We start from the raw sequence: 12,132 nt of genomic DNA on the forward strand, positions 1-12,132 counted from the left end.
CCAGGCATTTTCATGTATATAATGTCTAACCAGCTCAGCAACTCTGAGAAGTAGGTGGGTTTAGCCCTATTTTGCAGATTAGGAAATGGAGGCTCTGGAAGGGTCAGTGACATACTCAAACTCCTACAATCAGAAAACAGAAGGGAAACTCCAGCCTCTTTCAGTCTGATGTGAGATTTCAGACTAACCCAGGAGCGAAATCTCAGAGATGAACCTTAGCAAAACCAAAGCAGAAAGACAATATGGAAACATAGCTAGGCCTTAAGGAAACTCAGCTGAGTCTCTGCCATCATCAGGAAGGACTTTGGACCAGAATTAAATGTGTTTATTTATCTACTCCTTCCATCATTCCTGAATTCATCCAATGATGTAAGCAGTTCTTGGGTACTAAGACTATGAGGATGAATTAAATGAGCTCCCTGCTCACAATCTGGTGGGCAAGATAGACCGACAGCAATAACAACAGTAACAGCTAACATTTATTGGACATTTCCTGTGTGTGGGCCAGTGCTAAGCTCTTCAGTTGATCTTCACAACCGCTCTCTGTGTGGGTACTGTCATTATCCCCCACCCTACAGATGAGGAGACTGGAGACAGGTTGCATGAGGAACTCACCAAGATTGCACAGCTACAAGCTGGAACCAGAGTTCCAGTCCAGTCAGTCTAACCGTAGAACTTCACCCTTACACTGAGCCTTCCCTCAGTAATAATCAGCACTGAGCCTTTCCCCCAGCATTTGGCGGGGTGGAGCACTCCCTCCTTCATGATCTCATGACACTCAGTGGGGATGAGGCCAGCATTAACTCTCACAGGCAATTAAGAGACTAGGTAAGTGAGGTGTGCTGAGAGTGTTAGCGACCCATGCAGGATCATATATGCAGGAGAACCTAAACTTGAACCCACCTTCTCTGGCTGCAAAGCACATGCTTTCACCACCAGGCACTGCTCCCTCCCAGATACAGCTTTAGTTAATGCATAACACAGTAGGTAGAAGATGGACCATCAAATCAATATGACACAGTGATTACCTGAAAAAAAGAAGCAGACACAGCAATTTGAAGACAGAATGCTGAAAGAGCCACACATGCCAGGTTGGTGTGAGTCTAATCATATTCAAAATGCTAACATGTAACGAGATTGCGCCATGCACACACTGTTTGGTGCACTTTGCATGTTCCTCCCCTTTAATCTTCATAACCGTCCATTGGAGGCAGGCGCTGCCATTACTCCCCCTTGCGCAGATGCTGAGCCGTGCACACAGAGACTCAGCCATCACGCTCTCCAGTTCTTCGATACTAACTTACAATGAGAGCGAGCATCTCTTTCAGGAGCCAGCTGTGGGCCAGTGCCTACTGTGTAATGGCTCATTTATCTTCACAGACGTCTGAAAAGTGAGTCTTATTGTCTTGGCTTTACAAATGAAACTTTGTATTTTGAACTCAGGTCTGTCTAATTCTAGTAGCCCATGTCCTTAATCCCTACTTGACTCCTTTTTTTAAAAGTGAGATATTGAGCCCTGGCTGGTGTAGCTCAGTGGATTGAGCACGGGCCTGCAAACCAGATGATCGTGGTTCAATTCCCAGGCAGGGCACATGCCTGGGTTGCAGGCCAGCTCCCAGCAGGGGACGCATGAGAGGCAACCATACATTGATATTTCTCTCCCTTTTTCTTCCCCTTCCCCTCTAAATATAAATTTTTAAAAAGTGAGATATTGAAAGAAAATGTGAAAAGAGTAGAATTAGGCTAATTTCTCCCCTTTCACACAGGGCTCACAGAAGGTAGTGAACTCTCTCAGACAGGGCATTCTGGAAGGACCCCACAACATCTGCTTTCTATCTAGCAACTGACACAGGGCCCATCACATAGTAGGCCCTCAGCAAGTATTTGTGGAATGTGCTACCTAAATAAAACACAGGCTGAGCCTTAACATCTGAGAGCTCTGGGGTGGCTTTGAGGGACGGAGCCACACAGACACACCCTGAGCCCTATCTTTACGACGCAGGCATCATCACCACCAACTGCTCAGATCTCTGCCCCCGGAGGAAGGGCTGGACCAAGGCAAAGCTGTCTCCCCGGCGCCTGCAGGTGGGTGCTGACCCCCTTGTCTGTGGGAGGGAGAGCCAATGGGAGTCACAGCCCTCTGGGCATAGATCAGCATTTTGAGGCCCACCTGGTTGGGGTCACACTTCCCAGGCTGAAAGGTCAGATTGAACAATCTGCCATTACCCCCCTTGTAAATCATTATGCTCTTTGGGATTTTTCTGCCCCAAAGAGGTTTACTTACCTTGTGACTTGCACTTGTGACATGGATTACAGTCAAGGCAACACAGGGATAAATGGGTGAGTGATGCTGGGCTTTTAAAAAGCCTGAGCCTTTTTGGTTTTTGGTTGTTTTTTTTTTTTTAACATTTGTTTAATGTTTTTTGTTCTTCTTTTATGGTGTCTTTTTTTTTCTTTTTGAATACAAAATGTGCCTTAAACTGAGAAACTAATACTTATAGCAGTGTTAACTCAGTGATTTACTCAGGAGACAAAACCTGTTTTTAAAGGAATTTAAAGTTGATCTGGATTATTCTTTGAATTTGTAACCATGTTGTCAACTCCCGGAGTGTGATGGAACCTTGTCAGCTCTCATTTCAAAGTAGCATCTTTCTCCAATGGCAGCTGTGGTACCAGGGGGTCAAATGCACAGCTCCCTCTTGCAAACAGACAGAAGCACCAGGTGATGGGAGGGCAGGAACACAAGGGAATTAATTACCAACCCACTGGGCAGCAGCTCCAGCAGCCCCATCGGCTGCTCTCCCAACACTGGTTGGCGAGATACTGTTCCCTAACAAGAGTTAGGGAATATCATGGCTGAGCAAACCTAACCTGGTTTCTTCACTGCAGGACTTCTCCGAACCTCTGCGATGTTCATGTGCGTTCTGGGTCTATGGGAAAGGGAAATATTATCACCATGTTTTAATCATGGAACTCTTTTAACGCATATCGGTACTTCTCAGAAGTAGTGCTTCCCAGAACACAGGTTGGGAAACATTCTTCAATAAAGACTCGAAAATGCCACCAGGCCCTGAAGGTTTCGTGCAGCAGTCCCCAAAGCTGGTCACTCACAGCAGACTCACCTGTGAGGCTTGTTAAAAACACTAAGTCCCAGGCCACCCCCCAGACCTCCTGAGTGGGAATGGTACCTGGGAATCCGCATGTTTCATAGGCGTTCTGGGGATGTGCTTTGCAGTTCTGGGGAACTGTGCACTCGAGAAGGAACCTAAGAAAGGAGTTAGACTCTCCTCTATGATCAGTTTACACGACGTGTATTATATTCCTCTGGTCTCTGCCTCTCCTCCTGGCTACGTGGGCTCCTCCCCCTGCCCCCCAGTCAGGAGCACAGTGCAGTGTTAATTCTCAGCCTTTTACCTCCTTTCTGAATCATCTCAGGCTCAGCAGTCCCTCCTAATAGGGTTCTGGAGATGCTCACTGAGCACCTCCCTGGACCCGGCTCTGGACCCCTGACCTAAGCTGGAGGCAGGCCATGAGTGGTGGTGGGCCAGGCATGGATTAGGAATGCTGCCTGGAGGAGAAGACACCTGCCCCGAGACTCCGAGGATCAGTAGGTCATCTGGGGTTGGGGGCATTTCTAGGTGGGAGGGCAGCTGAGCAAGACACAAAGGCAGGTAACAGTAGAGGTGCTGGGGCCCCCAGTGAGAGGCAGGGAGCCCCAGTGCTGTGGGAGGCACACCGCCCCGCTGCTCCGAGGCTCCCATCTTCTCACACTTCTCATCTCTGCAAAGGCCTCCAGAATCCCTGTCACCTGGCTCTTACCTGGCCTGCCCCTCCTCCCACTTCCCATCTTGTCTGCCCTGTTGAAACCTCTGACCTGGGAAGCCAGTCCCCGCTGCCTTCACTTAGATGGGCTCTCGCTCCTTCTGCCGTAGCTCCCAGCTCACTCTTCCTGGGTTTGTTTCTCTAGGGGCTCCCAGGCTCCTCTGCTAGGTCCCCTTTCTTCAAACCCTAAATCCTACTCCTCTTGTTCTCATCTAAAGTAACTGTTAAAAAAGGAAGTTTACATTGCATGAAAAGTGGGCTTTTCAGTTTACCAAAATTTATCAGGGGCTTTAAAAATGTCCACACCCCTTCCTTGATATAGTTCTCTCCTAGGAATCTGGCTGTGGGAAGAATTAGAAATTGGGACAAAGATTTATGCAGAAAGATGTTTATCACAGCAGTTTTTATAATGGCAGAAAATAAAAGTAACCTCAGTGTTTAAATATATGGGAATGTGTAAGTAAATCACACTGTGTACACTGTGTACCTGGGATAAAGCATGTACACAAAAGGTTTTCATGTTACACAGAAATGCTTATGAGATAAGTGGAAAAACACCAAGATACAATTCTGTATATATAATCTCAAGTGTGTTTTTAAAATGTAAATATTTAAAAATAACACCAAATATTCATGGTTTATGGAAAGCAGAATGATTGTTATTGTTGTTTCCTATTTTTAACATGTATTTTCTATATGTTCTGTAACTGACACAGATCTTATGTTGGTAATCAGAAAAAAATACTAGAGCAATTTAAAAAAGGAAGGTGAACTGTGTTCATGGGTTGGAAGAATTAGCATCATCAAATGTCCATACTACCCAAGGCAATTTATAGATTCAACACAATCCCTATTAAAATACCAGTGACATTTTTTACAGAAATAAAACAAACATTTCAAAAATTTATGTGGAACTATAATGACCCTGAATAGCCACAGCAGTTTTGAGAGAGAAGAACAAAGTAGGAGGGATCACAATACCTGATATCAAACTATATTACAGGGCCCCTGTAATCAAAACAGTCTGGTACTGGCATAAGAACAGACACATAGATCAATGCAACAGAATAGAGAGCCCAGAAATAAACCCAAGTCTCTACGGTCAATTAATATTGGACAAAGGGAGCAGAAGCATAAAATGGAGTGAAAATAGCCTCTTCAACAAGTGGTTTTGGGTGATCTGGACAGCTACGTGCAAAAAATGAAATGACCACCAACTTACACCATACACAAAAATAAACTCAAGATGGATAAAAGATTTAAATATAAGTCGTGATACCATAAAAGTCCTAGAGGAGAATATAGGCAGGAAAATCTCAGATATTCCATGCAGCAGTATTTTCACTGGTATGTCCCCTAGAGCAACAAAGGACATAAAGGAAAGAATAAACAAGTGGGACTTTATCAAAATAAAAAGCTTCTGCACAGCTAAAGAAAACATAAGCAAAATGAAAAGGGAACCAACTGTATGGGAAAATATATTTTCCAATGATGTCTTGGACAAGAGTTTGATCTCCAAAATATATAAAGAACTCACACAACTCCACTCCAGGAAGACAAACAATCCAATTAAAAAATGGGCAAAGGACCTGAACAGACACTTCTCCAGGGAGGACATACATAGGGCCCAGAGACATATGAAAGGATGCTCAGCATCACTAGCCATCAGAGAGATGCAAATTAAAACCACAATGAAATACCACTTCACATTGGTCAGAATGGCCATCATAAACAAAGCAAACAATAAGTGCTGGTGAGGTGGAGAAAAAGGAACCCTAGTTCATTATTGGTGGGAATGCAGACTGGTGCAACCACTGTGGAAAACAGTATGGAATTTCCTCAAAAAATTGAAAGTGGAACTGCCCTTTGACCCAGTGATTCCATTGCTGGGACTATACACTAAGAATCCTGAAACATTAATTCAAAAGAACCTATGCACCCCAATGTTCATAGCAGCACAATTTACAATAGGCAAATAGTAGAAGCAACCTAAGTGCCCAGCAGTAAATGAATGGATCAAAAAACTGTACATTTACACAAGGAATTCTACACAGCAGAAGGAAAGGAGCTCCTACCCTTCACGAAAGCATGGATGGAACTGGAGAGCAGTATGCTAAGGGAAGTAAGCCAGGCAGTGAAAAGACAAATACCATGTGATCTCACCTATAAGTGGAACCTAATCAACAAAGTAAACAAGCAAGCAAAATATAACCAGAGACACTGAAAAAAAGAATAAACTGACAGTAGGCAGAGGGGAGAGGGATAATAGGGAAGAGAAGGGAAAGGGTCCTCAAGGAGCATGTATAAAGGACCCATGGACAAAGCCAAAGGGGGGAAGGACTGAGGGTGGAGTGGGGGAAAGTGGTGATGGGATAATAGAAACAACTGTACCTGAAAAACAACAAAAATTGTAAAGGAAAAATAAAAATAAAGATAAAAAAGGAAGGTGCCGTTTTTCTCAGCAGAAGCTTGGCTTTTGATGAGATGGCTTGCATATTACTAGTGACATACTTCTAATGGACCACTTGGTGTGCTGAGTATTTTGTTGTGTGTTGTTCTACCCTGGGATTGCAGATTCCAGGCCAAGCTCAGCATTTTCTGGTGCCAGAGCCCTGCTTTGCCCATTGCTCCTGTGATTTGCAGTCCTTATGTGGCCTCATGTGGATTGCTTGCAGCATTTGGGGTGACTTGGGTATAACACTGGAATGGATGATGCCTTGGTTCTTTAACAGCCCTACCAGGTCTTTCTTTTGTGAAGATGGTCCCCACCTTTGGCCAATGGGGCTGAGCCCATCTCAACGACCCTCAGTGGACCCCCTTTCGATACAGCCCCAGCAGGTACCTCATCTGGTTCCATTTCACACTGACCTGTCTGGTGAATTTGGCTATTTCTGTACAGATGCCAATACCTGGCTTCATCTTTGGTGTCCTCCTGTGCAGACCCAGAAGTCCTGCACTCCTGCGTGTGTCTGTGTGGCCCACATGGCCATGTGCACACTGCTCTAGGCAGGAAATTCACATAGCATTCACTCCCTCACTCAATTTCCATAACTTCCACAGGAGGTTTTATTGTCCCCACTCTACAGCTGAGGAAGCAGGCTTGTCTGCTGCATTCTGGAGTCCCAGCAGGTCTGGAATTCAAACCCAGAGCTCACCAACCACAGGGTGGGTGCTCTTTAATGTCACAGAGTTGGGGCAACTGGACTCTCAGAGGAAAAGGTTCTGGTGGCACTTGCCTCACATTCCATCTAAATCTCTGCTTCATCTGCTTTTCAAAGCCTGTGGCTACTCAGAGGTCACACTGCCTGAAAGTGCCAGTGGACATCCTATGTATGCTACTGTGTCACTGCTCAGACAAATCAAATTGTCAGCCTTCATTCGACACCTCAGACTTACGGACTTGGGACTTGCGTGGTCAGAGCCACTCGATCTGAAGATGCTGTAGCCATGAGGGGCATGGATTTGGAAGGAATATGGGAGCACTTCCGTGAGGCCCAGTGACAGGACTACCCAGAGCTGGAGCCTGAGGCGCCTGTTGCAGGAAGAAGACCTGCCTTTGGCTTGAACAGGGGAGGTATGCACATTTATCCCCTGCAGGCAAGGGCTCAGAGTGGATCCCGTCCCTTACTGTCATTGTTAATGAATCAAGGAGTATCTAGTATTGAAGCTGATATGTGGATATTGTCCCCACAAATATCTGACCTTTGAGAACAGGGGTTGTTTGCCCCAGGCCTCAGGAGACCCTGGAATTAAATGCACATCATGTAACCTCCCCTGTAGGAAGACAATGTAAAAACCACCCAGCTATTTGAAAGGACAAACTCTGGTCTTACGCTATATTACAGTGGTTGAATAAGAAAGAAATTAAGAGTAAAACCTTACTAGTGTAGAAGAGTTCAAATTCACATATATGTTGGAGTAATGGGACAGCCCAAATTAGTGAAAAGGGTGAGTTATTGAATTTTAAATGCAGTTTTATTGATTTTTAGAAGTCCAGGAGATACCTCATAAGTGTCCGATGGATGTGTTGATGAATGAATTGGTGGGTGAGTAGGTGGATGGATGGATGGTAGGTAGCTAACACATACCACACTTACTCTGTTCCAATTCCTGTTCTAAGTACTTTACATTTATGAGTTCATTTGATTCCAAAATAATCCTATTTAACAAGTACTGTTAGTATCCTCATTTTAAAGTCAAGGTCACACAGCTGTTGAATGACAGAGCCAAGATTTGCACTAAGGTGCCTGGCTCTAGAGTCCTAGCCCTGAACCATGGGGGGGGTTCATGAATACATCCATCAATAGATGTGTGACTCTCATTTCGTTACGCCAGTATTATGTGGCTTCAGTGTTTCAAAGGTATGTTCCGGTAATTTCATCTGCTGAGTAAACGAGTCCATTGCCCACCACTTCATAGATGGGAAACCGAGGCCCGAAGAAGGAAAGAGCTTGGCTCCAGTCCCACCGCAGCCAGTGCCCAGCTGAGGCGGGAATTCAGACATCTCGGCGATACTTTCGGTTTCTCGCTTTCCACTCCACAGCTGGTTGAGTGCTCCTCTTAAAACTCATCTCTCCAGTTCATGTCCAGATTCCTTTGAAGGTTATGCAGTAGAGGAGCCTAAACTGAACATTTACATCAGGTTTTTCCCCAGCAGGTGGTATCCCTGAAGCTCCTCCCACCTGAGGTTTCCTGGTGACTGTGAGATGCCAGCACTCTGTAGGAGCCCTGCCTTTGCTGTTGGCTAAAGATAGAATCCACCTCCCACAGGACTAGGGGTCCTGCTGGTTGCTTCTACCATGGACTTGATTTTTCCTTTCCGAATCCAGGAAGGCCTTCTCAGTTCTGATGCATGTACAATTCCTGCCAGCAGGAGGCAGCAGAGCCTAGCAGTTACAAATGCCCCACCTGGAGGCTGGCTGTCAGTTTTGAATCCTATCTATTCTGTCTAAATGAGTGACCTCAGGCAAGTCACTTGCCTCTCTGTGCCTCTGTCTCTCCCTCTGCAAAGTGAACACAACAGTAATACCTATAAAGTTGTCCTCAGGCTCAAATGAGATTACACACTGAAGGTGGCTAACAATCGATAGTGCTTCTCACCCTGGCTGGTATAGCTCAGTGGACTGAGCACTGGCCTGCAAGGGTCACTTGTTTGATTCCCAGTCAGGGCACATGCCTGGGTTGCAGGCCAGGTCCCCAGTAGGGGGTGTGGGAGAGGCAACCACACATTGGTGTTTCTCCCCCTCTCTCTTAAAAATAAATAAATAAAATCTTAAGAAAAAAAACAACAATCAATAGTGCTCATAGTAAGCATCCAATAAATGTTAGGTGTTCTTTTATGAGCACAATCACTGTTCGGTTAGAACAAACATCAAAGGATCATCCCCACGACTGGTTGTTCTAGAGCTTCGTTTCATTGAAAACAGATGGAAAGGTCTCAGCTTGGGTCTAGAGACCTTTTGGTTATACTTTATAATGAACTTTTATGGTGAGGTCTGACCTATAGAAGTGTTGGAGCTGAAACAGATTGTGAGGGGGGCAGAAACGTGCCTGAGGCCCACAGCTCATCAGTCCTAGGGCTCTGGAACGCACCTCTATCAGAAGGTGGGGTTCTGGGTACGGCGCAGCCGCCTTTGGACCCCTCAGCCACAGACTGGTGGTGTAACAGTGAAAATAAAAACTGTTTTGTATTACAGTGTTTAGCACTTCACCAATATAAAACAAAAGATTTATTGATTGAATTATTACTTATAACCATATGTCCCTGAAGTGGCTTCAGGTTCATGCTTTTTAAGTCATGAACGTGGAGACATCGAGTGCCCAATACATTCCAAGAAAAACATTTATGAAAATTCCAAATGGAATATGTTCTCTTTACTGGCCCTGACCCTTCCTGTAACTTAGCTGGGATCTACCCTTGTTTTTCCAGCTGCACCTGAACTGAAGTTCCTCTGTGGGGCAGACGTCCTGAAGACCTTCCAGACCCCCAACCTCTGGAAAGATGAGCACATCCAGGAAATCGTGGAGAAGTTCGGCTTGGTGTGTGTGGGGCGGGCTGGTCACGACCCTAAGGCGTACATCTCAGGCTCACCCCTCCTGCGGAGGTACCAGCACAACATTCACCTGGTCCGGGAGCCAGTGCAGAATGAGATCAGCGCCACGTATGTCAGAAGCGCCTTGGGCCAGGGGCGAAGTGTGAAGTACCTGCTCCCGGATGCTGTCATCGCCTACATCAAGGACCACAACCTCTACTCCAGGGACAGTTCCCCAAAAGACAATGGCACCCGGAACAGTGAAGGAGAGACAAGCTAGGGAGGGCCAGCCACTGTCCCACCGAGCTCCTCCTGAGGAGAAAGCCATTAAGGTCGTCGTTTTCCTTTTACTTATTTATTTTTTGCCTTTCCATTTTCTCTTTGTTTCAACAGTGATTGTACTTCTGAAGAATCCTCTGTCCCAGGAAGAGGTACCTCTTTGGGGAGGAGCAAGTGTCTGCATCACAGGGCTGCACATGTACGGAGGAAGTTAAAAGGGTGCGGCAGACCGGTAGGCAGAGGTTCTCAGAACCCCTGGGCAAAGGGCCTTCTCATTTTGCCAACTGGCAAGTGGACTTGGAGGGCAGTTCTGCACGTGGCAGGATCCCCTGGGGGTCGGATCAGAACTGCCCACGACGCACTTTCTAACTAGAGCCAAGTGCAGCATGCTGGTCTTGATTGGAGCGATTTGACAGGATGCGAATTACCAAACAGTGGGCTTTGTCAACACCACGTGTCAAACAAAATAACACTGAAGGCTTAAAAATTCGGAAGCAGCACTTTGCTAATTTGCATTGAACCTTCCATTAAGAACCGTGATCTGCCTGCTTTCTGGCCATTGATAAAATTTAAACTAAAATCTTTCTAAGGAGTGGTCCTCAAACAATTTCTGCTGTATTTCTGATACAGCAGATATTTGTAACACAACTATTCTATAAGTGCCAGGACTCTTGATTTCCAGGTTTCTAAAAAGTGAGGTGAGACAGAAGCCTCAACTGTGTTAGAGGGTCTTTCTGAGTGTTTAATAGTCACCTGTTTGAGTATTGACAAAGGGATAAATATAAATTGACATCAAAAAGTACTAATGAAAAGTTTCTCTTTTTTTCTTCCTTTGTTATATTATTTTTTCTTTTTTAAATTTTTATTTATTTATATTCAGAGGGGAAGGGAAGGAGAGAGGGAGAGAAACATCAATGTATGGTTGCCTCTGGTGTGTCCCCTGCTGGGAACTGGCCTGCAACCCAGGCATGTGCCCTGACTGGGAATCGAACTGCGACCGTGTGGTTTGCAGGCCCTCGCTCAATCCACTGAGCTATGCCAGCCAGGGCCCTTTGTTATATTATTAATACCTGGTATAGCAGCTATTTCTCTTCATTTCAGCTACTCTGTGATTTTGCTACTGTTCTGTTCCAGTCAAACTGGCATGAATTAAAAAGTTTGTGTTTCCATGTCCTAGCAGTGGAGGAAGCAGTTGCTTCCCAACACCATGCAGACAGTTCTCCAGGCCACAGCTCTGGGTGGGCGGCCCGTTGGGGTAGGCCCTGGAAGATGGGAACGGAACCTGGCGCAGGTTCAGGGTTAGTCCTCCACTCCTGATTAGAAAGAGGTTTTGATTGGCCTAATTCAGTTGGAGTTTACTGTTACGCTTGCTGACCAGATGCCTAAATGCATTCAGATTACTGCTTCATCCCTTCCCCCAGCTCATCCTTGCTAGATGTAGTCATGCAGAAAAACAAAAGGTCAGTGGAAAGGAACCTAACGTCTCCCCAGAAATACCCCAGCATTTGCAGTGTAGTGGGACCCTCCTGTGGGGGTTCCCCAGACCTCCCCCGCTGCAACATCTAAAGCTGCCGGCCATCCCTGTTCCCCCTATGAACAACCTCTGCCCTCAAGAGGTCCCTAAGGACCCTGGTAATACAAGGGAGTAGGAATCCAGCAGCCTCGTCCAAAAGCCGCCACAGCAAACTCTGACTTTAACAGCTTTCTTCCCCACTGTGAGCCCCAGCCTCCCAACCTCTTAAATGGGGGTGCGGGTGGTTGGGGTTGGTGGTTAGACCTTCTCTAAGTCCTTCTCCGGCTCTGATTTTCTAAGTCTCGGAGTGCCTCTGACTTCAGCCTGTCTACCTTTCTTTGGGTCCAGCATAACTCTAGCCAAACTGGAAGCTCTCAGAGGCAGGGGGTCTTTTGCTATGTGCTGAGTGCCGAGAAGTTTGCTGCTCCAAGTGTGGTCTCAGGCCACGGTGTGCACATTCCCCTGGGAGCTGGTTAGTCATGCCAC

At 46.0% G+C, this 12,132-nt stretch overlaps 1 protein-coding gene across 5 annotated transcripts in view; it reads left to right on the top strand.

Annotated features, from left to right (window-relative positions):
* Positions 1 to 10,958, top strand: part of NMNAT3 (nicotinamide nucleotide adenylyltransferase 3) — a 97,401-nt gene extending 86,443 nt beyond the window's left edge. For 4 of the 5 annotated variants that reach the window (XM_037061176.1, XM_037061177.1, XM_037061179.1 and 1 more), the window contains 2 exons: positions 2,003 to 2,085; positions 9,752 to 10,935. In XM_037061176.1, coding sequence (XP_036917071.1) covers positions 2,003 to 2,085; positions 9,752 to 10,134 — 466 coding nt within the window. In that variant the 3' untranslated portion in view covers positions 10,135 to 10,935. Of the gene's footprint in view, positions 1 to 2,002; positions 2,086 to 9,751 lie in introns of all 5 variants that reach the window. The other variant, XM_037061180.1, reaches the window with a different exon arrangement.
* The last annotated feature ends 1,174 nt before the right edge of the window (positions 10,959 to 12,132 follow it).

This window comes from Sturnira hondurensis, unplaced genomic scaffold (assembly GCF_014824575.4).
Source record: "Sturnira hondurensis isolate 20B ecotype Veracruz unplaced genomic scaffold, ASM1482457v3 Scaffold0013299, whole genome shotgun sequence".
NCBI classification, from domain to species: Eukaryota; Metazoa; Chordata; class Mammalia; order Chiroptera; family Phyllostomidae; genus Sturnira; species Sturnira hondurensis.